The 24381-nt window shown below is 56.0% G+C and overlaps 7 protein-coding genes across 8 annotated transcripts; 1 reads left to right on the forward strand and 6 right to left on the reverse strand.

Annotated features, from left to right (window-relative positions):
* Positions 1-53: 53 nt before the first annotated feature.
* Positions 54-4673, reverse strand: CKM354_000124600 (uncharacterized protein; the record flags this gene model as incomplete). 2 transcript variants are annotated; one of them, XM_044796364.1, is made up of 4 exons in its annotated part: positions 54-183; positions 238-3407; positions 3603-3980; positions 4044-4673. In XM_044796364.1, 4 exons carry the CDS (start codon positions 4671-4673, stop codon positions 54-56), a joined length of 4308 nt encoding a protein of 1435 aa, XP_044652299.1. The 2 variants fall into 2 exon arrangements, with proteins under 2 accessions (XP_044652299.1, XP_044652300.1); XM_044796365.1 differs by having other exon boundaries at positions 238-3413.
* Positions 4674-8846: 4173 nt separating this feature from the next.
* Positions 8847-10692, reverse strand: CKM354_000124700 (uncharacterized protein; the record flags this gene model as incomplete). Its single annotated transcript, XM_044796366.1, has 4 exons — positions 8847-9199; positions 9249-9937; positions 9993-10130; positions 10184-10692. 4 exons carry the CDS (start codon positions 10690-10692, stop codon positions 8847-8849), a joined length of 1689 nt encoding a protein of 562 aa, XP_044652301.1.
* A 4378-nt stretch (positions 10693-15070) lies between these two features.
* On the reverse strand, positions 15071-16993 carry CKM354_000124800 (uncharacterized protein; the record flags this gene model as incomplete). The annotated part of the gene is made up of 1 exon (XM_044796367.1): positions 15071-16993. One exon carries the CDS (start codon positions 16991-16993, stop codon positions 15071-15073), a length of 1923 nt encoding a protein of 640 aa, XP_044652302.1.
* A 350-nt stretch (positions 16994-17343) lies between these two features.
* CKM354_000124900 (uncharacterized protein) lies at positions 17344-18289 on the forward strand (the record flags this gene model as incomplete). The annotated part of the gene is made up of 2 exons (XM_044796368.1): positions 17344-17561; positions 17620-18289. 2 exons carry the CDS (start codon positions 17344-17346, stop codon positions 18287-18289), a joined length of 888 nt encoding a protein of 295 aa, XP_044652303.1.
* A 614-nt stretch (positions 18290-18903) lies between these two features.
* Positions 18904-19715, reverse strand: CKM354_000125000 (uncharacterized protein; the record flags this gene model as incomplete). Its single annotated transcript, XM_044796369.1, has 2 exons — positions 18904-19588; positions 19639-19715. The coding sequence occupies 2 exons, from the start codon at positions 19713-19715 to the stop codon at positions 18904-18906; spliced, it is 762 nt and encodes a 253-aa protein (XP_044652304.1).
* Positions 19716-21678: 1963 nt separating this feature from the next.
* Positions 21679-22372, reverse strand: CKM354_000125100 (uncharacterized protein; the record flags this gene model as incomplete). The annotated part of the gene is made up of 2 exons (XM_044796370.1): positions 21679-22276; positions 22335-22372. 2 exons carry the CDS (start codon positions 22370-22372, stop codon positions 21679-21681), a joined length of 636 nt encoding a protein of 211 aa, XP_044652305.1.
* A 433-nt stretch (positions 22373-22805) lies between these two features.
* Positions 22806-24029, reverse strand: CKM354_000125200 (proteasome regulatory particle base subunit RPT6; the record flags this gene model as incomplete). Its single annotated transcript, XM_044796371.1, has 2 exons — positions 22806-23740; positions 23795-24029. The coding sequence occupies 2 exons, from the start codon at positions 24027-24029 to the stop codon at positions 22806-22808; spliced, it is 1170 nt and encodes a 389-aa protein (XP_044652306.1).
* Between the last annotated feature and the right edge of the window lie 352 nt (positions 24030-24381).

The following is a 24381-nucleotide window of genomic DNA, read 5'->3' on the forward strand; positions in this document are numbered from 1 at the left end:
GAAGCGTAGTGGATACAGTCGTACTCTCCTAAAAGCAGCGCAAAAGGGGTATCTCATACAGCAGTCTCATCCTTCTCAGCCGCCGTGGGTGATTTTGATCGGTTCCGAGCGGCTGGCGGTGATGCTGCTTCGGACTGTGCTTCCTCGGGCTGATCTCCAGAGGCATCGAGGCTAGCGAGGGCGCTGCAAAAGATGTCAGTAAAAGCTGGGCGAGTAAAAGAGCACATGATGACTTACCTAAATGCATTTTGAGCAGTAGCGGGCTCTTCTTTCTTGTCTCCAACAGGAGGAGTGTTCGTCCTGGATGTTCCAGTTGAGCCAGGACCTAGACCGCCAGCGCCACGTCTGCTGCCAGTCCGAGGACCCAGACCAGCCGGACCAAGGCTGCCACCAGGACCTAGCGAGCTGCCTGAGCGTGGGTTTGATCCACGAGCCTGGAGCTTACGAAGATCGTCCATGGCAACGTTGGTTCGGTTGTAATCCTGCGGCGGTGGCATGCCACCGGAGAAGTTGCGAGCATCGCCGCGACCAGCTGGCATGCGACCACCTGGAGCACCACCACGAGGGCCCTTGGCCTTTTCGGCCTCGGCCTTCGCCTGCGCGAGGGCTGCTTCGTCGTGGATTTCTTGAATAGTCTTAGGGCCCTTCGCTGAGTCCTTGCCCTTCCAACCTGCTTTCCGGAGATCGATGAGATCGAGAACCATGAAGCGTGGTCTGCTTGGAAGGTTCTTGTTTTGCATGATTGCTTGGTCAATGCGATCGAAGTAGGTCTTCATGAGCTGTTGACCTTGCTCTTCTTCGTCCATGGTGGAACCGACAGACCTGAGCAGAGTGGTCAAGTTCTCAATAGCAGCCTCGTCTGGGTCGCCCTCGAAGTTGAGCAGACGCATAACACACTCGTGCATGATACGAAGCGTCAGCATGCGCAGCTTGTACAGCTGGCCGATGAACTGAATCAAACCAAGACCACGACGTTTGGCGGCCGCGGCAACGTAGTACTCGTCGGACAACAGAGCAGCCTCTTGCGATTCGCCCTCGGGCTTGTCTGGGAGGTTAGCCTGCCATCCGCGCTCGAATTCCTCCTGGCAGCGGTTGAGCAGGTATTTTCGGAAGAGAGCACCGCCGACGACTGGATTGCCATTCTTGTCCTTGATGGTTTCATCGCGGATCTCAGTGCTCATGGTAGTCAGCATCTTGTGACAGAACTTGGCGTACATGCCAGCCCAGTGTGCTTCGTCACAGGCCTTCTCAAAGGTGAGCTGAATGACCTGTCGCAGAGTGCGGCCGTCGACTTCGTGCTTCGACTGGGCGGCAATCTCGAGAATTTGGTCGGAAATCTTGTCGAACTTCTCTGGAGTCATCTTGTTCAACGCGGCCTTGACCTTGCGCTGCACCATGTCAGGAGCCATCAAGCCAGATGGATCGGGTCCGGAATTCGACGGGCCACCATTACCCTGGAGACTCATTGGCTTCCAACCGCTCTGGGTGACCTCGATCGGCTTAATTTCCATGTGTGCAGTGAGAGGCATCTTGCTCGCGTCGGCTTGCTCCTGGCGCTTGCTGTGCTGGCGGTCATTCCTACTGCCGCCTCGGCCACCGCCTCGGGAGCTCTGCTGTCGGGAGTTCATGTTGCCCATCTGCAGACTGCTATTGCTGCGACTGATGCCACCAGCCTGACCCATACCAACAAGTTGACTTGGCACGCGACCCGCTGGCATGCCAGGGCGACCGCCCATGGCGCCCATCTGAGCGGCCTGGAATCGTTGCTCCGAAGTAGTACCTCGAGCATTGCCAGTACCCATTGGCCCGGCAAAGCTGCCCATGGCGCCGCCCATAGGTCCGCCAAAGGGCTGCCCACCGCGAGATCCTTGACGCGATCCCATGTTGGAAGGCGTGCGCGCGGGAGTGCGGGCAGAATCATCGCTGGGTCCAAGTGTGTCCTTGACCTTCTGGTCCCAATCGACCGACGGCTTCTCCTTGAAGATGTTCTGGAATTGCAGCAGGAAGGATTTGTCGTAAGCATGTCCTTTACGAGCAGCGTTGGGGTTGAGAGCTGGGTTTGGCGATTTGAAGCCATCGGGGTACTTGGCCTCCTCCTTGAGTTCGAGGAAACGCGAAGACTTCAGTGCCTGCATACCAGGGGTTGGCTCTGCACGTTCCACGGGTTTGTTTGTCTCGAGCTTGAGGTGAGCAGGCTTGGGTTTCGAAGCTCCAGCACGTGGTGCGGCTGCGGCAGGGGTCGACTCGGCGGGCTCTTCTGATTCCTTCTCAGACGTGGGTGTCTCGGTACCGCTAGGGGTGGCTGCTGACGAGCCTTGAGGACCAAGCGTGGTCTTCTTCAGCTGTGCGAACATGGATTTTGCCTCCTCGTCCACATCCTTCTTGTCGGCAGCCTCGCGTTCACGCTCGCGCGCCTCCTCTCGCGCCTCGGCCTCGCGTTCTTGCTGCTTGAGCTTCTCGTCGAGGTTGGCCTTCTCTTTGGCCTCACGCTCTGCCTTCTCCTTAGCCTTCTTCTCCTGGTAAGCACGCTCACGCTCTTCCTCTTCCTTCTCCTCAGCGGCGTACTTGGCTTCCATCTCCGCAATCTCACGCTCCAAGCGCTCGTCTTCCTCTTGCTGCTTGCGTGTCTTCTCGGCCTCCTCGTTCTCGAGAGCCTTCTTCGCAGCGTCAGCATCTTCTTCTGCCTTCTTGTCATCCGCGGCTTTGGCAGCGGCCTTCTCTGCTTCGGCAGTAGCCTCCTTCACCTGGTTTGCAGCAGCCTCGTCAGCCTTCTTCGACTCAGCAGCCTTGTCGGCAGTATCTTTCGATTTCGCCGCCTCGGCTTCTGCAGCTAGCCGCTTGTCCTCATCGATCTTCCTCTTCACCTGCTCGGCAAATGCATTCTTGGTGCTCTCTGAGGATGGCGCGCTCTTGCTTTCGGCGCGGTTGTGATTGTTGCAGCCTGCTCGCGGCGGTGGTGTCGGGGCGTTCGGGGTGGACACGATGACCGGGCCTTGCGAGGAGCTTTGGGCAGGAGTGGCAGGCTTGGTGAAGTCGATGGCGTTGCCGTTGGCATCTGTGATCTTGATCGCATTGCTCTTCTTCACGGGGCGAATGAAGCTGCTGCTTTGAACGGGAGTTGCAGGGCCAGGGCCAGGAGTGCCAGATGGGACTGGAGCGGTTTGCGCAGGAGTCTGAGGATGGCTAAGACTCGACGCCGGACGCTCGGATGCCTGTGACGGTGTGCGAGCCATGCCAGGCGCCGCGGAGGGATGGAAAGGTGGTTGCATGCCGGCGGCATTGCCTTGGAATGGACTAGGGTAGCCAGGACGAGGACTCTGTGGTGGTTGCCCATAGTACTGTGGTGGATAGTAATATGGGTTATAATGACCACTCGAAGCATCGTACGGCGGCATGCCATACATTTGCTGTTGCTGCGACACTGTTAGATTCGTATTCGACTCGAGGTTAGCTGAAATAGATTCTTTTGCGTCCCAAGTTGGGGCGCCCTCTTGCAGCGGACTGTCCGGCCTGTCGCTCGTTGAGCTGACTTGTCGGCGCAGTCGCGCCGGGTCAGAGGGCGCCTTGGTCGGCAAAGCTGTGAAAAAAGAGGGGGAATTTACTTGTTGAGGATGCATGGGGTAGCCGTGTTGCTGGTAGTGCATCTGCTGGCCCTGCATCTGTGGTTGAGCGTTCATCGGAACGGGACTTGCGCGCGCTGCTGGGCGACCATATGGTGACCCGGGTGGCTGCTGAGGGTTGAATTGTTGGGGGAATGAGTTACGTGGTGGTTGCCCTTGGAGGTTACGGTATTGTGCGCCGGGTGAACCCATATACTGCTGACCCGGAGTGAATTGCTGGCCTCGACCGCTCCCGCGGCCTTGTGGCGGGAAGCCGGGTCGCATGCCTTGGCTGCTCAATTCACTTTGCATCGAGTGCGATGATGGACGTCTCTCGTGGGCAGGAGCGTTGGCCGGAGGGATGTGGCCATGTCCGCGCATCTTCAAAAGTTGAAAGTTAGTTTGCGAGCACCAATCAGATGACGTGCACGAGTGATGACTTACAGTTTCGGTGTCCGCGGGCAGACTGCCAAAAGCGAGGCCGCCGTTGTTCTGGTTTGGCAAACTGGACGGCGGGCGGCCGCCGCTTGCTGCCGGCTGTGGGATAGGCGAGGGTGAATGGGTCGGCGTGGTCACGCGTGGGTCCTGGCGCGGCTGTTGCAGAGAAGCACTGTGCGAATGTTGGGGCGCGCTGGCCTGTTCGCCGCCCTGTGCGCTCATCATGCCGAAGTTGATCGAAGGACGAGTACCATTCTGACCGACAGGGCCTCCGTTCGGGAAGCTGCCGGAGGCGCCAGAAGCGTTGATCACGACAGATGTTTTGCGGGTGTGGTCAGCGGTGTTCGAGGTGCCGTTCGATACCCCGTGAGCTGGTTGCTGAGAGCCTCCTTGCGCCATCGAACCGTTCAGTTGAGCGTCGTTCGACTTTGCTGCATTTTGCGCTGGCGCGGAGGCTCCAGCCGATGTTGGTGGAGTCGCCGTTTTGGTAGCGTTGGCGTACGACTTCACTGCGGGCTGTGAAGACACAGCTTGCGGCAGCGAGGAAGTCGTACTGGCGGTAGTGGCTGAAGGCGTGTTGGCGGTTTGGGAGGCGCTGACTGGAACTGTGGAGTCCCCAGATGTCGCGCTTGTCATGAGATGATCGGGTCTTCCTCGAGCGGTCGCCGGGTGTCGGGCGGCGAGCGGAGCGGAGTACGCGTGGTGGTGCGAGAAGGACAGCCGGGAAGGGAGAGAGCGAAGCGAAAGGCCTGCTCTCGAGTGCGCGAGGTATTAGATGCTCGTGAATGAGCGGAGAAGAATTTTGGGATGCGCGAACAGAGCGAACTGCAGCGAGTGGCCGTGTCGGAGGGTGCGGCTGCACGTGGGACGACGGCGGCGGCGGTGGAGGGGGGAGGCGACGGCGAGGACGGTCGTGGTGATGCCGAACTGCGCTGCGGGTGGTATCTGGACGATACACACACAAAAAACTGACGGGTGGTGTCAGTGGTGGTGGAGGGCAGAAGCGAAGTCTGAGAAAGTGCTGCTCTTTCCAAAAATCTTTCATACAGGGGTCGGCTGCGGCCGCTTGGCGGCGACCAAAGTCACAACAGCGCTCTGCCTCAACATCCTCCTTCGTCTCGTCGGACACAGGCCGACTCATGCCAACGGGTCGCTCGACTCGCGGGCTTGTGACACGGCGCACACAGTTGACTACAAATTCGCACGTTGCCGTCGCGCACACGAATTTCCCACCGATGCTGCCCCCTGGTGCGGACGCGCGCAAACACACCAGCTTCCCTAGAATAATACCTACAGGACGTCGCTCGACACACGTCGCGCCATCGCTATTTCCAGCGTGCCCGCGTCAGACAGACTGCGTGCCCGAGTCGCTGCGCAGCGCTGCACCACTGCCCACGTCGCACCGGCCGGCCGTTCGCGCTGGCTTTGTTGGCGTGGTGCTCCGGCAACAATCGCAAGCTCTTCCACTCCCGCACCTCCTCGTTTGTACAGCTCCTCAACCTGCGGATGGTGGATCACATCCGACGGCCGAGTCGCCGGGGAGCATTGCACGGGACGAGTGTCGAGTCTGGCGGGGCTTCAACCCTCGGTGTGTATACGATGAGCGTGCTATTTCAGATCTCACTGTCGAGTCTTCACCAGCAGCAGCAGCTCCCACATGGAAACCACAATGAGTCAGGGCTCTGACGTGGTGGAGGATGCGGCAACATGCAGTCGCATGCATGAATGATGTTGCTCTGCCGCTGTCGACGCTGGCCGATTGGCTGTGTGCGCCCACGACCGCCACTCTCCGCCACACTTCCTGTCGACCGGCGGGCGTGCTGTGGTTTGCATTGACCTCGAGCGAGACATGTCGCATCGACTCGGCAGCAGAAGCACGCACATCCTCACACGCCGCTGGCACCAGCTTGGGCGTGCTCCCCCAAACGTGCAATCGGATCTGGTGGAAACTTGCTGACCACAACCGCTACCGCTATCCCAGTGCCCGCTGCGCCCCTGATCCCGCCCGCGCACCCCGCCGACACCCTCTCATCGTTTCGCAGCCTGGCAGGCGAGCGTTCTCTGGCACCGGTGCGCTCAGGAGACCGCAATGCCGCATCTCCGCGAAGATCTGGATAGATTTCATCTCGACTGAAACCGGCTGGCTAGGATGTGCCTGCCGTGTGGCTTCGGTCCGACGGCAATGCTTCCATGTGCCGCGCTAGAAGGAGTTTATTGCCATTCACGTCTTCACATGTCACACGACTTCCTGACGACGTGACCCTTTGCACCTTCCCGAGCAAGTCACGTAAAGTAAAGGAAACTACCCTACATTTGGAACGGCCGTCCAGTAGTAGGCTGTCCAACCACGGGGAGGTCAGACGCTGCGGGCTTACATCACATCTAACGACGATTGCACCGCAACTTCGACGCGTGGTGAGAATTCGTGCCTGACATCTGAAACACCAGTGTGCCAGGAACAGATCTAGCATTTACCCGAGCCTTTCCTACTCAGCTCGGAGCTATAGCCATACATGTATGTTTTATTCAGTTGCTTTTGCACATACCCTACTACACCATCGATCAGCCCTGGGTGCGCCTGATCGCTGGCGGCTTTGCTGTTAGCAGCGAAGCTCGCATCGCGAGCGCCGCTCTGTGCTTCGTGTTCGTGTTCGAACAGTTCTAAGCGATGCCCAGGTGTTCCCCTCGCGAGCATGCTTCGGCTCGAATTTCCACGCTTCTGTTGCCCGATGCTGTGAACAATAGCTTTCGGGAGCGAACTAAGAAGCAGCATGTTGAGCCGACATTCGACTTGTAGGTCAGCGGCCAACTTGCAGGTCGTTGTACTGGCATGTGACTCCAGCGCAATCAGCAATTGGCCGAACCAGCGAGACACGCTTGTCCTTCGGTATTGCATCTACAGGATTGCCTCGCCTAAATGCACTCCTCCCTCAACTCTACAGCAACGTCACGGCGATCTGGCGACAAAGACAGGTATCTCGAAACGCCTTTTTAGCTTTCGTTCTCTTCAGGTGACGATCAAAGCAGGGTCCGAACGGGTGCTGGAGCAGTCGCTCATGACCAGCTACTGGCGCTATGATAGACCATTCCTCGTATCTTCGCTTTAGCCTATCGCCGAAGCAGCTTTGTCCTGGGGGGGATCCATGTCGCCGTGTTCACCAGCGTTTCCAGTACATTCTCAATGCGAAATCGCTAAGCCCAACAGGAAGGGAGAAGTTGGAGGCGGCGAAAGAAGTGTCGGAAAATCTGGTGCGCTCAACAACGTCAGCGAGCACGGGAACACTGACGACGGAGAATTCCCAAGCCGAAGTCGAAAGTCCCCCAGTCTTAGCGAACTCCCATGACCCTGACTGCACAATATACAAGGCAGGTATGTACAGTAGCTCTTGACAGCTGTGACAGCATGCTCATCACACGCAATGCCCTAATGCAAAATACTGCTCCCTCGATGACTTCACGCAACAACAGCACAGCGGCGATATCGCGCCGTGGGCGCTTCGGAGCGAACACCGTCAACATCGTCACAGAATCAACCCCTCCCACCACCGGACGTCGAAATAAGCGCGCGGCTCACGCAACAAGTGCCAACAAGTGCGATCCGTGCCAAACGAGACTAAAAACCTGCCCTGGCTAGTACGCCGACCGGGGGCGCAACGCCAATGCCTGTAACCCCCCAACCACAACCCCTTGCAAAAGTCGCACATCGGTCCGCCGGGGCTTCTTCACGAACGGAATAGCCCATGAGACCAGCAGCCCTCCTGTCGGTTGCATCGCCATGCTACCCGTCGCATCAGCAAGCAGCAGCAGGGATCTGTTCGCCATGATTTTCACAGAGTAGTAGACTGCCACTAAAATGCAATGACGAACGGGATAAATCCAGACCAAGATTAGCAACAGCTCCTAGCAACCCGCTGGGCGCTGGCCCATTCGCGTGCAAACACGGCACGAACGCTCCGTCTCGTCCCACGGCCCGACTTCGCTGGTCGAGAGTCCAGAAGAGTCGGAAGCAGGACACTAAGAGGGGCCGTTGTACGTGATGATTGTTGTGTTCGTTGGCAATTCGGTGTTCTAGCTTTTGCTATTTTTTCTTCTTTTTTCGCCGACCCGGGGAAGCAGATTTATGCAACAGATCCGGTTTTTTTTGTTCAGGCATCTTCTGGCCCTGGTATTGTGGTGCGCTAGTCGATGTAGTTCTGTTTCAATACGCGATCGAGAAGGTCAGGATGCTGCTGCTTAGTCTCAGGGGTGGCTGTGATGATGTACTGTAGGCATGTGGGCAGTGGATCCGACGTCTGACTAGTTCTCGAGATTAGTAAACAGGTGGTGCTGTGTTATGATTGAAACGATGCGGCAATGCTGCTGGCAAGATTGATGGCCAGCGAGATGCTTGGACACGATGCTCAAGATGATCAGACCGTGTTTCTATCTTGGAAGCTCTGTGTCAGGATCTTTGCCCACGCGGGTAATGGAGAGTGTCAAGTCTGTGTGGCGCTCTGTTGGCTGATTCTCTTCACTTCGTCTGTTTCTGGTTGAGAGAAATTAAGCTATACTACCCTAGATGTCCTAGTGTGAGCCGGCTGGGATCGATGAGAAGAAGAGTCGAAAATTGGAAATGTGAAAAAGGGCGAAGTGGGTATCCGCGAAAAGCACCGCTGCTCTGTTCTGCGACCTTCAAGACTTTGCGACATCCATCGTTATAATGATCGTAATGTCGCCGTGACAGCCATCCCCACAGTTCCATTTTGCTGCAGCGGCCTGTGTCGTCGTTCCTCGTTTCCAATGGGGAGTTTCGAGTCCCCTTTTGGCGGTTCAGTATGAAGAAGGTAGGGTTTGACTCTGACTGCTGCCGACGTGGTTGCCGTGCACATATGACTGAGCCGCGCCTTGTGATGTATGGTATCCATGCTGCTGCTGTTGTGGTTGGGACACTGGCTCTGTGACCTGTCCATGTTGTGCATAATTGCTGTGGTAACTTTCTGACGAATACTGTCCTCCGTAGGAAGCATATTGAGAACTATTGCCCGGAAGGTTTGTGGTAGGATATTGCGGGTACGAGACTGGAGTTGATCTGCGAAATTGCTCTGGTTCTGTCGATGAGTAGCTGCCGGGCATGGGCGTCTGATATTGATGCTCGCCTGGCTGGAACTGCCCAGCTTGTGAGTCTGTTGGGGTCAGCAAAGCGCGAACGTTGTGAGCTGACATTTGACTCACACGAGAAACCGAGCCCGTGCGGCCCTGCATCGCCGGACCCATGACTGGTCGTGCTCTGATATTGCGGGCGCTGGTGCGCATAACCATGTTCCGAGAAAGAAGCTGCACGCTCTGGGATATGGCGAGGTTGCGCGCTCGCACTCGTCAAGTGGGCGTATGAGACACTCGAGCGTAGCGGAGATGATGTGGGCTCGCCCATTGTCCGGCCGAGCCGCTCGTGCAATGGCATTCGTTGAAGGTGTTGTGGTTGCGAAGGGTATGGTGTGTGGCCGACTGCTGGCAAACCCGTAGGCATACGTCTGGAACTATCGTAGGGCGCCGAATTGTGCAGCACATAAGGAGATACGCTGCCCGCGACAGATCCTGGGGAGATGTGATCGGATGCGGATGGTGGTGGAGTGAAGGCAAAGGCACCCAGGGCCGGGCTCACGCCAGTTGGGCTGGCATATTGCTGGCCATACTGCTCATACTCTGGGACACGCCGCATGGTATCGAGGGTGAGGGAACGGCCTCCGCCATTATCACCGTAGCCGTACGCGCCGATTGTCGAGATCGGGGCCCCGACTGATGGTGCCTGTGCGCCATATGCTGAATGCAGTGCTTGTGTCGTGTCAAAGTCGGCAGGCAACGCTCGCGATCTCAGTACTCGCTCTCGGTCCTCGTTTGTCAATCTTTTCAGCTTTGCTCGGCTACCTCTGGCGTCAGTGCAGCTCCGTCCACTGAGTCGAAGGAGGACCACTATACCGATTCTGGAACCAAACTTGAACTTGTCTGGCGCTCAACCCAGGGATCTCTCTTGCAAGCCGTTCTCGATGGGCCGCGTCAGGATGCGCCTGTCGCGCAAACTCACTCATCAGGAATCTCGTCTGGTTGTGTGTCAATCTAGAGAATGTTAGCGCTGATGCCCAATGGTTCGGAACGCCGCTGTGGCTAACCTAAATCGCTTCATCTTCCGCTTTTGCGCACGGATCTCTGCAGCGGTCATGGGCGGCTTTTCGGTATCATCATCTTCTTCTTGATCCTCAACGCCAAATTCTTCGATCTCGTCGTCGTCATCGTGCTGGTCTCGCGACAACGAAGCTGGCGAGCGAGGAGTCAAGCGGTCGCGTGGGCTAGTTGCCGCCGACCCATCAGTCCCTACCTGGCCAGCATGAGCGCCGACGAGATGACGTATTGACGACGGAACCCGTTGCTGCGAGTAGTGGGAGCCTGAGTGAACAGTGTCCTGGCCTTCATCATCGTAAGGCCCGCGATGATGAGACCTCGAAGTTGGATCAGTCACCGTGTGCGGGTAAGCGCGATTGGTGTCGTGAGAAACCCCGAGCGACTCGTAGGGTCGCGGTGGCACCTGTTGGTACTTGTAGTCGTGATGTTTGGTCGCAGCGTCCGACATACGCGGGGAGTTTGGCGGCGAGAGTGGGACCTGGAATCGCTCGAGAAGCATTTGAGACGCCTCTCCTGAAGCTGGCCATTGTCAGCTGTGCCAGATACTCTGTGGGCACACTCACTCACCAGAACGCTGATCTCGCAGTCGGTTGTGATCAAGGACTGCGGACGAGCTCCTGTAGCGCAAATCAAGGAACGACCACGAATGTCGAGCCCAAGCCTCTCGGCTTATATTCACTGGCCAGGCGCTTTGGATCGTTGTCGTCGACCTGTCCTCCCAGGGTGATTGAACGTTGCAAGGTGAGCAACTGTACGGCCGTTGAAGCAAGAGTGAAGTTGCTTTGCAAGCAATAAGCGGCCCGCTGCGTCCGTATTGATGCTGGGAAGAGGCGAGTGTAAAGAGTAGATCGTATCGTCGAAGGAATGGCAGTAGTGAACGACAGATTGTGGCTGACGATAGCCTGCCAGGTACTTCAAGGGAGGCGCCTGCGAAAGCGTGGAAGACTTGGAAGGAAGTGGATCCCAGCGGGAGGTGTTCGAGGCTTCAAGCGGTCGTACAGGGAAGTCGTCTGAACTAATGGTAGTGCGCTCGCGACGACCAGGTGCGCCTCCACAGCAGTGCCAGATTGTTCAACGCCGGTGACCAGTGCCCCGACTGTCGGATTCTGCTGAAGCAGATAGATGATCGATTGATTGCGTGCGCTTTGGGAGTGAAGAGTCAGCGGATACCGGGGCCTTGTGGCACGTTCCTTAATCTTGATATCCAAAGACGGTGAAGTGGTGGTGTGTGCAAGCATGCGATCTCAAACAGCAGATGCCGGGCAATGGCAGGCGAAGTAGTCCTTTAGCATGCTCGGGAGGCACCGAGCGAACGGAGAGGTAGGCGAAGGAGCATCGTCCACCGCAAACGACGAAAGACCCGCCCTCTTGCCGAAGATGCCCTAGAGCGTCGTACTGTAGCGATCTGGAAGTGTAGGCTTGCGGAGCGGGTCTAACCCCTCCAACAAGGCTAGAGAGCAGTTTGAGTCCGATGGGGCCCGGGTGGACACCCACGTCGAAGTACCCTGTCAGCACGCACGCTCACCTCGTGTGGTTGGCTGCCAGATGGCCGTTGAAGCCCGGTTGTGCTAGTAGGGGTAGGATGAGCTGTAGCATGGACCTCTGCGGGGACTAGTCGCCAGGAACCGCCTCTGTGCACCTGTGGCATCGAAGGCTGCTGTGCTCATGCTGAACTCGTTCGAGACGCAGAACGGTTACTACGACCGGCGTGACTTAGGCCATCCTTCGCTGCAGCAACAAGTCCACTACGCCGCGTTCGGGCCGCAGCTGGCTAAGATGCGAGCGGTAGCACTAACAGCAAAGGGCTTCTCCGAGGACGCCCATTCCGGCGCATAAGTGTCGCCAGTATGCCTGACGGGTAGATCATACAGGATGATGCCGCATGACATCCTGGTCAAGGGCGTTCGCACGGGGACCACCACGCGATCCACCAGAGCAACAGTCGATGGGCCAACGAGGTGCATTCGGAGGTTTTCTACTCAGATCTCCTTCTCTCCTCCAGATCGAGCACTCAACAGCGCGGTCCGAGCCGATTCGAGAGCTGCTGTATAGTATAATATATTGCACTGCGCACAGAGTTCAAAAGCAGGGCGAGAGTTTGAGGGGACCAACTCAGGCGCCAACTCCAGTCTAAGCAAGCTTGCGGTTGCCATAATTGGACGGGCAGCACGCGTGGAGCGATTCATGTGATGAGAGGCAGGTGGCAGCAGACGTGTTCGGCCATTATTGCCGTGCGTCAGCGAAGTGTTTGGGCGATCGACAACGAGCCGAGCAACAACAAGCGTGATGAGGCTCGCCAGGCGCGACGCTCGTGTCGAAGCAACGGATGATGAATGGAGAGTGGTCCTGATCCGATCCGGACAATGGCACGGCACATGGATCTCGCGTGCGGGTAGGGCGCTGTTCTCACCGACGCTCGCGCTGCGGTGGTGATACGTCGGATGAGGCCTCTCAGACGTCTATTGTTTGACGTCTGCTCGCTTGGCCGGGGTGGGCGAGCTGGCGCTGGCGGCGCAAACGCGCGCGGAACGCTCTGGCCGTGCGCTGCTGCTGCTTCTGGCGCGCGCTGCTGCTGGCGTCGACGCAGCGAGCGTACCTTTGCTTGGCCGCGCATGACGACCATTGCGGAGATTTGAGGGCAGATGGGTCGGTCCAGCGATGGTTTGATGCCCAGCAGGGATCGCGTCGCTTGCCCACTGAAACAAGGCCATTGGTCCGCAGGCCGCGCGAGTGCTGGTCGACCATCTTTTGCCGCCAGCGCGAAGGCGCATCTGCCGGGCTGCGCATCCAGGAGCAGACGTCGGGTCGTCCATCGGCGTCGGTGCAGACAGAGTTTTGCTGATTGCGCAAATCTGACTCTCGGGGAGCAACAAACCTTTTCGGGAGCAGGAGCACAGGCCTGCGCTTGCCCGACTGCCTGCCTGCCTGTCGACGGGAATGCCCTGTCCTCTTTCCTGGCAGCCCCCTGGCGACGCCGCACCTTCCGCCCAGGATGCCACGGGGGGCTCGCCGGCAGCGCGGTATGCCGCATGCTCTAAAACCGACGACAGTCGCCCGACGTGCTCGTCGCATGCGCGCTGTGCGCTCGCCCACGCGCTCGCCAGACGTCGTGTCGCGCGCGTGGACGCTGTTCCACCGGCAATTATTGCTCAGTGCCCGCTTGGACGTGTCTGGACAATGGCGACGCGACTACGAGAGCTCCGCAAGCGAGACTTGTCGAAGATCTTCCCTGCACGACATAACTCTAATACCAACCACAGACGGATGTCCACTGTCCAGCGCTTATTCGACCGCCAGCGCGACCGCTGCTCCTCCCGGCCCTCTCGCCATGTCCACACTTTGCTGGTTCGCTCCGTCGCTATTTGGAACTTTCCGGAAAGCTGCGTCGACCCAAAGAGGCTTGCAAAGGCGTCTCGATGAAGAGCCGCTCTGATCGTTGCGGTAAAGGCGTTGCTGGTGCCATTTGCGCACTCGCTGGCCCCAGATTGTGGCTGCGGTGCATGCATTCATGAGCTGAGAGCGTCGTGCATCGTTGGGAACAGCGCACATTCACAACGAGCCTGTCCAGTCCAGACTCCGGTTCACAACACTTCATCTCTCTCTGCACTGACAAATAGTCAAATATACAATCATGGACCTGCTACATGCGGCGACGCTCCCGGTTCTTGCGGTCAGTCTTCGATACTTCAGCTGGCTACTGATCGTTAGATGCACGCCAAGAGTATTGGCGATTGTAGACCATCATCATTCATGGTTGATTCGGAAGTTTAAATCCCACGACATGAAGAGACGTCAGAAGAGCCAGCCAGCTCTTCCACCTCCACCTCTGCGGCTTTCCCGTCTGCACGACAATGTGAGCAGGAGGAGAACAGGCTGGGCATCTGACAATAGTAACGGCTTCTAGCAGCCTCTATCGAAGCTTCACGATCAGAGCAACATAGAGTCCGGGCGACGATCGGGCCAGCTCACCTCGCGCCTCTTCGCATGATAGCACCCCACAGGAGCGCCATCCTACCCGGAAAACTAGTAGCCGTTTCAACGTCCAACGCCTCATCCTCAAGAACCGATACAGGCGTTGCAGGTGGCAGATGCAGAAGGCTGGCGGGAGCGATCTTTGACTTTCACAAGCCCGCCCGTCTGTCAAAACCCAACCTCACGGGTCATCGCCTTCGCCTAAACAACTTCTAAAAAGAAGCTTAACTTGTCATGCGATCGATCTCAAATACATCTTGCGCATTCAGGATGACTCGCCATGGATCGCTACTGCTTAATCTAGTCTAGAAGAATACATTGTGCTGTACAAGATGCGCGCCAGCGTAAGGATCCCCGGACCGGCAAGCACAATGCAATGTCTTGCTGAGCAACACCACACATTCCGAATGTGGGCATTGCCCCGAGGCTATGTATGCTAAGAATTGGCCTTGATCGACCAACCACAAACCCAATATCGTAATATGACCTCTGCTCACTTCAAGACCCTAACTATCAGGCAGTTGATCGTCACTCTTCGGTGCCGACCTCGACGGTTTGTCATGTCGACGTGCTTGATGCACAACTGCGAGGAAAGTGCAAGAAGCGTATGCGTGCGCGCTTCGTGTGTAACAGGCAGTGATCTATCGACCTGCAGCGGACATCCTGCTGAGGCCCACAATGCAACGTTCGAGGCTTGCAAGCGCCCAAGAGCGATGTGGCGGCTGCGCAGTCCTGTAGCGTTCACCTTAATATGCAACACTGCGGCGGCAGAAGGAAGCAGCAGTACTGTCAGGATTCAGGCAAAAATTTGCAGGGCTCAGGCGGATTGCACAGTCGGCATGTCGTCCCGGAGGAGTCGAATGCCCTGAGCTGGGGTGAGAACATTGGTACAGAGCCGCGCATCGTTACGAAGCTTCGGATCCCTCCATAACTTTGTCCTCCTCTCCTCCACTCGGCATGTGCTCAGGCTCGGCTACTGTTCCAGTTGCTGCTGTCGGATCCTCGGGGACGCTGTCTGCGGAGCCTAGTGTATCTTCGACGCTGGGCTCGGCGGCCTCAATTTCGTTCACGGGTTCGGACGCGCTCAGGATGTCTTCCAAATCCTTAGTGCTTTCCACTTTGTCGAGCAACGCAAGATTGGCAGCACGAGCCTGGCGGAGCGCGCGCCATTTCGCATTCATGATGGCAGTGTCGATTTGTGTCTTTTCCTCGTCCGTCATTGCCATCTCGGCATCAAGCTTCTCCATCTTGATCTGATCAACAAGCTGCTCGACGGAGGGTATCGTATAGCGGGACGGATCCTTCAGTGCATCGAGACCACCGCCTGTTCCTTCCTCGAGGAAAGCAAGGTCGACATTGCCCTGTGCATTCTCGAGAATGCGACGCGGTTGTGTGGCTCTCGCAACTGCTTTCCTGGCCTGTAGCTCTTCCTCCGTATTTACCGGTCCACGCACAATGGACGGGCAGCTTTCGACCTTCCAGCGGACCCAATTCTTATCTCGACTCAATACCGTCTCGACCATACGGCAATACTGCCTTCCATCGTCTCTCGATTCAAGGCCCTCTCGAATGGCCGACCTTGTAGACGTCGCCCACTGTGTGTCTTCCTCATTCAACGTGAAAGCGTACAATAGCGACTTGTTTGTCACTGTTAGGCTTGCCAAGCGCTTCTTGGCTTTCTCTGTTAGCGACAATAGGAAGTCGATCAAGATCATGGCTTGCACAAGTATATGGCGCTGGAAAGCAAGATCGCTCAGCTCTAAGTCGAACAAGTCGCGGCTCGTCAAGTACTTGGGGTTGTAATTGTCCAGGAGATGATTGTTGCTCTCACTGTTGCCATTCTCATCAAGTTTTCGTTTTGTTCCTCGTTTATCCTCCTCTCCAGCCTTCGTCTGCACCACTGTTGGAGTTTTCTTGAATTTGACCAGAGTGCTTGCCAGCCCCTTCTTGAAGGATTCGAAGTTCCCTCGATCAAAAAGCCGCGTAGGATCAGAGAAGTCATGCTGTAATCTCCAGAATATTGGGTACAGCTCGTTGGTTGTAAGTACGACTTCCTCTGCAGTCTTCTTTGGTGCCTTGATAGGGACAGCCTTGCTGCCTGGCTTACTTGTTGGAGCAGGCGTGCTCTCTTTTGAAGCAGCAGCAACCTCCACAGGCTCGGGGTCGACTTGCATTTCCTCGCCAGCCACTTCATCGACCTCGAACTTTGTCGTATTCTCAACGTGAAATTCGCCTCGCAAGTTGACCGAGCTCTTATCGCCCAGAGGAAAGGTCTGGAAGAGGAAGAAAAACACCCGACCACAGAAGATGGCATCTTCAGCACGACTCAATCGTCTCAGAAGCTCATTGCATGACCGCAGGAAGACGAGATTCTTCTTGTGAAAGTCCTTCTGTGCCAGTCGCTCGCGCCGAGAGTCCAAGTAGTCGAAAACCGTTCGGCAGCCAACAGTCGTCTGGCTGTCCAGCAATTCCTCCAGAAGCCAGCACACTAATTCAGGTGTGCATTTGCCATGGTCACCGCACATGAGTACAATGTCCAGCAAGTTCCAGACGTCTCCAAATGCGGGATCTTGAATGTCTGTAGAATGGACCAGCGAGTAGAAGGCTTCCCGGGCGGCTGTTTCTACACACGAGAATCTATACGCTTGGTCGTACTTTGCGTCGAGCCCATCGTGCAATGCGGCGACCTCGTTGCTGAAACTCGAGAGTTGCAATGCTGGCTCCACGCTAGATTCCGGCTTTTCCTGTCTTGCGCGGTCAAGGAGCGCAGTGAGCCTGTTGCCGATGACCGTAACGGGCTCTAAATCAGATGCTGATGATATCGCCATGATGGCTGGCTCGCAACCACGTCCCGGGCTCGCTACAGAGAATTCTAGAGCACGTGCCCGCCAAACTTCAGCATGCCGAGATAGTCCGCTTCCTGGATGTGTTCACGGTCTAGCACCGGCAGAGTTCGTCGAGTGGCCCAGTTACCAGTGATGATAATTGAGAAGGCCGTCGCTCCGTTGATTGCTGGCAGGAAACTGAAGTGGGTCCAAATTGACTTTCGGCCCGCACGCTTGTTAGCGCGTCAAATTCGCGACGGTGGCGACTTCCAATTCTGCCTGACGCGTCCCCAGTCCAAACGGACGAATTCAACTCTACAATCAGCAATACTTCACTGTAGCAAACAGACATTATGCCTTCTGCGATAGAATCGAACCTTCGGGCGGGTTCTGCACAGCCAGATGAGTTGGACCGACTTTTCAATGACGACCAAGCGATCGAGGAATTCTTCAACGATTTGCCTCGAAACGTCAAGGACAACAACACGGAACGCGAGCAGACGCGAGATGAGGACCAGGAAGTACAAGTGAAGAAGAAGAGAACTCCTATCCCAAAATTGGACGAGAACAGGTAGACTTGACCCAACACCTCGTGAAACGAGCTCTCGCTGAGAATATCTTCCTTGCAGATTATTGTCAGATGCAGGAATACCCAAGCTTCGCAAAATCACGAAGTCAAGGCTAAAATTTCGCGGCAAAGGACATGAATTCACTGACATGTCGAATCTATTGAACACTTATCAACTATGGCTGGATGACCTTTACCCACGAGCCAAATTTCGAGATGCTGTCAAGATGGTCGAAAAGGTTGGCCACAGCAAGCGGATGCAGGTAACGAGAAGGACGTGGTTGGACGACACGAAACCTTACCGCAAAGAACTTACGCCACCGCCAGAGTTGCCAGTCTCCGAAACAACAGCTGGAGGTGCTGCGAGCGGACATGCGGTCGATGATGAACCTGGAGTAGACGAGCTCGATGCTCTTATGGCCGACGCTGCGGATACATCGCTGGCTCAGCGACAAGTGTCGAGGGTGTCCGGACCTTTCGAGGAAGAGCCAGACGAAGATGAGCTTGATGCATTACTTGCCAACCACGAGACTACTACCAAACCGCCGCTGCTGCAAAAGACGGCCCCCCGTATGCCATTTGAGGATGAGCCCGATGACGATGAACTAGACGCTTTGCTGGCGGCAGAGACGACCAGCTCTGCCAGACCCAGCAAGACAGCAGCGACTACCGAGACCCAGGGCGACAATGATTTCGCCGACGACGAGGAAGCAATGAGGGACATGTGGTAGATCAGTGGGACCATTCTCCGCACTAGCTTCAATTCGTTGGCCTCAAAAGTGAATGGCACAACATGTCACGCCACCTCGTGCCAAGCAGGCCGACATTGCAGCAATATACGCCAGTTGCCGACGCACGCGCGAGCGGGCACTGACGACGCTGAGATACGGCTGTCTCGGAGCTTCATGTATGTGACTGCATCACTTGGCTCGAGCCGACCGTGCCCCGAGGTTCTACGAGCGCGGGCCTTGTATAAACCACGTTTGTGGCGTCCCACTGGTGGTACGGCAGTGCCACCGATCTTGACACTCGGGCGTCCATGCGCTTGAGTAAGTCGTACAAAGGTGGTCATGCATCGCAGGTCCCAAACGTCGACACTCTGTTGCTAGCCAACCATAGTAGCGGACCCCTTCGGCTACGGTCCTGAAGTCCGAGCAAGTGTGAAAGAATACAGTCCACCGACTCCACCCGATGTATTTCCCCTTCGAAGCCGGTCGACCGACGCACCATGCAAGCTGCACTACCCACTTCCGCAGCAGCTGACCAGAATGACGGGCCCGGGTCAAAGGAATGATCCACAGTGAACCATCAAATAGCCAACCCTGGACGCTGTGTACAATCTGGTTCAGGAAACTGCGACTTCGTCACTTGATCCAACCGGCCTCAGGAACTCCCGACTGCGCTCCTGTTTGTGCCACTTGCGCCTCCGAGGATAATTCGTCTGCTTGTGAGGAAGTCCCTCAGCCCTGTTGGCCATGAACGCGTGGACAAGATCCGCCAGAAACTCCGGATGACTATACTCGATTTCTTTTGGTATCCAAGCATCTAAGCCGTATTCGACATACATGTCGACGACAAATCTCCTCACAGGACAACCCGGCGGAGTGTTGTTGTAAAGTATCATGATGGCCGAATGAGAGGGAAACGTCCTTGTACCATCAGTCGCGACCTCGTCCGTCTTCAACACCATTGCTGTGACACAATCATCACAGAACGAGTCTGCCTGTACTTTCTCGCCAAAGGCGTACATTCTGGCCAGAAGCTCATATTCGCCGTCATCCATCGGCAGTGCTGGTGGCGATACGGGCTTCGAGGGAATTCTGCGAAAGTATAGCCACTGTATCCAAGCTGAAACAATCTCTGCGCTGTCTTCGGGTAGCTCCACGATGCGCGAACGTCCTTCGCGCCACCTGCTGTCCAAAGCTGTGCGGAAAAACGGCGAATGTTCTCTCAAGATAGCCTCGTGAACTGAGAAGTCCTTTGTAGGGGCGAGTCCAACTTTGAGCGTTACAACGCGATCATCGATCATGCTGCTAATTCATCAGCAGTCGCGACATGCGGAGTCCTGGCGCAGCCCTACCTTTGCCCTCTCGAGACTCGCAAGTCGCTGTCAAGTATCATAGTGCTCTCGGCTTTCCTCGCAGGTAAGAATGACATGAATGTGACCCCAGCGTTTCGAATAAAATCGCAGCAGATTCTGCCTTATTACCACCACATCGCTACATGAGCACGTCTGCGCGCCTACTCCGTCACTCATCGGTCTGGGAACCTAGCACCGGCGTCTATCACCACGCAGGACGCCAGCACATAACGTGCCAGCCGTCTTGTGGCGTGCAGCATGCCCTTGGACAAGTTTCTCGGTCTCTCTGAACATCTGGTACTCTGCACCGCTTATAGCGAGCGATCAGGTGCGCGCCTTCTACGATATGGCATCGAGTGGATGTAGTTGCTCGGGCGAGGAGAAACAAGGCACGTGGCGGACTGCGTGTGGTTGGTGCAAAAATACTGGTTAGACCAATAGAATTTCCGGAACACCATAAGACTTTCACATGGCGAGCGGAAGGTCAGAAAAGCTACCGAATGCCATTGGCTCGTTTGGATCTCCGGGCGTCGCACGAGGAGACGATCCGTGCAAGAGCACAGAGGGAAGGATTCTCAAAGAACGTGGTCGTTTTCTCCTCTTGTCGGCGTGTCGGTTGACGTGACGTCCGAAAGGGTCGCGTGTAATCAAAGCCTGTCCGGATCGGGAAGGTTGGCGTTTGGGCTGTAAACTACCGAAAGTCATAGTGCTACGGAAATAGTACGGCGTCAGTTGGGTATAATGATTGACTCTAGTGTGCGTTTGCCCGGCAATAGACATGTAAACTATCGATCGATGCCAAACTATTGACGGAAGGCGACGTGGTGGAAGTTTTGGCTGATCGTCGTCGGTAGTTTGTACACCCGAAGATCTCGACCGCAGGTGCTAATATGCTAATGTACGAATCTAAGCGAGCAGTCAGTTCGTTGATCGATGACGGTACTGCTGAAGGATGTTATGGCAAAGATTGACGAGGGAAGTATTGACGCGTGGACAAGCATCGATTCATGTGCCGAAAGGCGAAGCCGAGTTGCCTGGGAGATCAAGTCTTCCGTTTCGTTGATCGAATGATGCAGTGGAATAATGTGGCAGCAAGCAGTTGAGCTCGCTGTCAAGAGTGGACGAAGGAAACACTTTGCCTGACACGTTCAATGGACTTTGTCGAAGCAGATCTGCCACTTCGATCATACAGTGCTGTAGCCAGAACGGGATATCAAAAAAGATCGGGGTGGAAGTTGCTGGATCGCTTCTGTGGTATCAATGGCGGTGACATCTTTTAGGCAATACGTGAATGCGCACGATGCAGGATTCGCGTTACGTTCCATTCTCTGCAAAGATTGCTCTGCTCCGGTATCTGAAAGTCCTCTGAGAAAATCTTCCGTGTGCGATCATTCATTGAATGTGCCTGGCGAAAGATCGAATGCCGTCACCTTGATCATGCACAATGCGGCGTACCAGGAAACTCTTTCGTATCCTTCCGCGAGTACATTGACCGTGAGCAAGGAGCCGGTTGCGCTGCTCGACAAACCAGTATGCACATTTCATCGAGCAACGTGCAGTACGCAATAGGTCCATTGCCATACACGTTCCTACTGTCCCGAGTTCGACAAGGCAGGGGGCCGGATGAATGCTGCAAACAAGTACGAGTTCGATAGAGCTGCCGCTGGGATATATGAGGTTAGCAGGTGCACGATATGTGTGAACTGTACTGCAATACAATGTGTGATGCCAGCCCCTTTCGCATTGCCGATTCGTTGGGTATAGCTGTCTCACTCTCATTACACGGTACGTGTTCACAGTGCCAGTGAGTGCTCTCAGGCTTGCAATGGAGAGCAGGAGCTTCCACGCAGTCAAGTCGCGATACAGCGAAAGCGATCTAGTTGCCCGTCAAGTGCCTTTGGCGTCTGTCCGTGTAGTGCGACCCGGCCAGGATTCCCATATTGAGACCATAGTTGCTCCTTTCCAGACCCACCAACATATCCACTTCTAAAAACGCGTAGCCGCACGCACGGTCTCGCTGCATGGTTCTGCAGTCGCCGTTTATTCGTGCTCCAACCAGGTATCCTTCTGTTTGACCCAATAAGACCGCGAGGCCTTTCCGCGGTTTCTGATCAGCTGCATCGCCAAATCTCTCATGAACTCCTCGGGGTATTCGTCCCCAGCCTCAAACCAATGATCCTTGGCGCCTGCAGCCCATGCTGCGACAAACAATCGGCGGAGTGATGAGCCCGGCCTGGTGCTCTTGTACGCCAGCCGAATGTCGACCTCATGTGGGCAGGTATTGCTCTCATCAAGGTTTTCCAGGACGCGCATGAGGACCTCGTTCATGAATTTAGTGTCCTGAATTTTGTCTCCGAAAACGTACATCCTGATCAGCTTCAGCCACATGGCATCGGAGTATTCTCCTCCTTCATCCACACTTCTTTCCACTAGAGTGCTGCGGTGCAGCCATTCCACGTAAGCCATGACGATTTCTAGGCGGTCCTCAGGCAACGCGACCTCTCCGGTGGCACCTTCTTTCCAGTGCTTGTCCAGCGCGGCGCGAAAGAAGCTCGAGGTCTGACGCAGCTTGTCCTCCTGGACTGTGATTGCTTTTGGTGACTTGCCAACATTCAGGCTTATGATACGACTGCTGGACCTGCCCACGCCAAACTTCAGCAGCCGCGACGTGTATGTGATTTCAAAAAAGCGCTTACCTCTCGTGCTTCACAGCAGGACCGTCGGCGTCGACCATGATGGTAAAGGGAATGGGCCACAAGGTGTCTTGTGTTTGAGACTTCGGCCGCTATGGGCTGATAGAGATGCTCGTGGCACAAGAGAGTGGCCGTCGTCGAGCGAGGGCCGGCAAGATTGGTGACTGCGGCGGTCAGTGGGGAAGATAGCCGCCAGTCGGCGTGGAGAAGATTGTCACAGTCCGGGGTTTGGGGGATTCTGATGCGCCCAAGCACGCGCAGACGTTGACTTCAATGTTTGCAAGCTGGGGATGATAAATTTGAATTTCACTGCAGCCTGCGGACTCTTCACTTCCCATGCAACTTGGAGCTCCTGAATCTACAAGTGATGAGTACATGCGCTATAGTGAGGCAAGGACTTACTGATGCCCCGTCCTTGCAATGCATTCGAATATGATACAAGCTAGCTGCAGCTCTACCTTCACAAACGCTCCACTACTTCCACAGCTTGGCCAAACTCGTCTCCTTGTCGTCGTGCTTGTTGAGCACCTTCGCAGTGGCCAGGTCGAAGTCCTCTTGTGTTACATGCACCCTTCGCTCTCTCAGCGCATACATGCCTGCTTCTGTGCACACACCCTTCAACTCTGCACCCGAGCACCCATTCATCTTTTCTGCGATCTTCATCAGATTGATGCCCCTGGTCAGGTTCATGCTCCGCGAGTGAATGCGCAGAATGTCTGCTCTTGCTTCGGCGGTTGGCGGTGGGAATTCAATCTTTCGATCGATACGTCCAGGTCGCAGAAGGGCAGGATCCAGAATGTCGAGACGATTCGTGGCCATAATTACCTTGATGTTCTTTGTGGGCTCGAAACCGTCCAGTTGGTTGAGCAGTTCCAGCATAGTTCGCTGCACTTCGGAGTCACCACCCGATGAGCCCTCGACACGCGAGGATCCGATGGAATCGATCTCGTCCATGAAGATGATTGACGGGGCGTGCTCTCGTGCCATGACGAACAGTTCTCTCACCATACGTGATCCCTCACCAATGTACTTTTGCACCAGCTCTGATCCCGAAACACGAATAAACTTGCAGTCGGTGTGATGTGCCACAGCTCTTGCCAACAATGTTTTGCCTGTACCAGGTGGCCCGTAGAGCAACACTCCCTTCGGCTGCGCAATACCTAACGATTCGAACAGCTCAGGATGCTTCAGCCCCAGCTCGATGACTTCCTTGATCTGCTTGATCTGCTCGTCTAGCCCACCGATCATGTCGTATGTACTGTCTGGCACCTTTTCCACCATCATGAGCGATACCAGCGGGTCGACTGAGGATGGAAGGAGGGATGAGAGTTTGTAGGAGTCGGAGAGGAGGGTGACGCGTTTGCCAGCTGTGAGTTTTGAGATGTCGATGTTATCCGCCACGTCGACCACTGCCACTGGTCAGTCTGTCGTGATCTATTCAAGCCTCAGACGTGCAGCCTCACCATATTTGCCCTCTGGATGCACCTTCACCAGCACCTTCTTCGTGCCCATCACTTTCACCACCTCGCCCACATAGCTGCCCGGCTGCTGGAGTAGACCGAGCTCTTCGCGCAGTAACCGGACCCTACTATTGTAGTCGTTTCGCTGCGCTTCGAGACGTCGCAATACTGCTTGGCCTTGGATGATCTCGAGCTTCATGCTCTCGATCTTGTTGTGGAAGAAGGTATCGAGCGCCATGGCTGCGCTGGCGGCCCGCGGGCTGCGTGGTAATCGGGCTGTTGGTAGGAAGACAGTGGCAGTGAGATCCGCTCGTGATGATGGCGATGTCCGATTGCGTCGCTGTGGTTGATGTCGATGGCGATGCGTGCGTGGGAGCTGGTTGGCGTTTGAGGCGAGGCAGCATCAGGCAAGCACGTCGGCCCGCTTTAGCGTCATGCACAGTGAATCCCGCAGCGGCCTGTCATGGCTTCTGACAATACACCACTGCGCAGGAACACAGTGTCACGGCGCCGTTCAAGTTTTCTCTGCTTGCTGGCAGAGCATTCGCAGGCTACTCATTCCACGCCCCAGCACCTTGGTCGGCGTCGGA

Source organism: Cercospora kikuchii (genome assembly GCF_019650295.1).
Source record: "Cercospora kikuchii DNA, contig_00001, whole genome shotgun sequence".
Taxonomy (NCBI): domain Eukaryota; kingdom Fungi; phylum Ascomycota; class Dothideomycetes; order Mycosphaerellales; family Mycosphaerellaceae; genus Cercospora; species Cercospora kikuchii.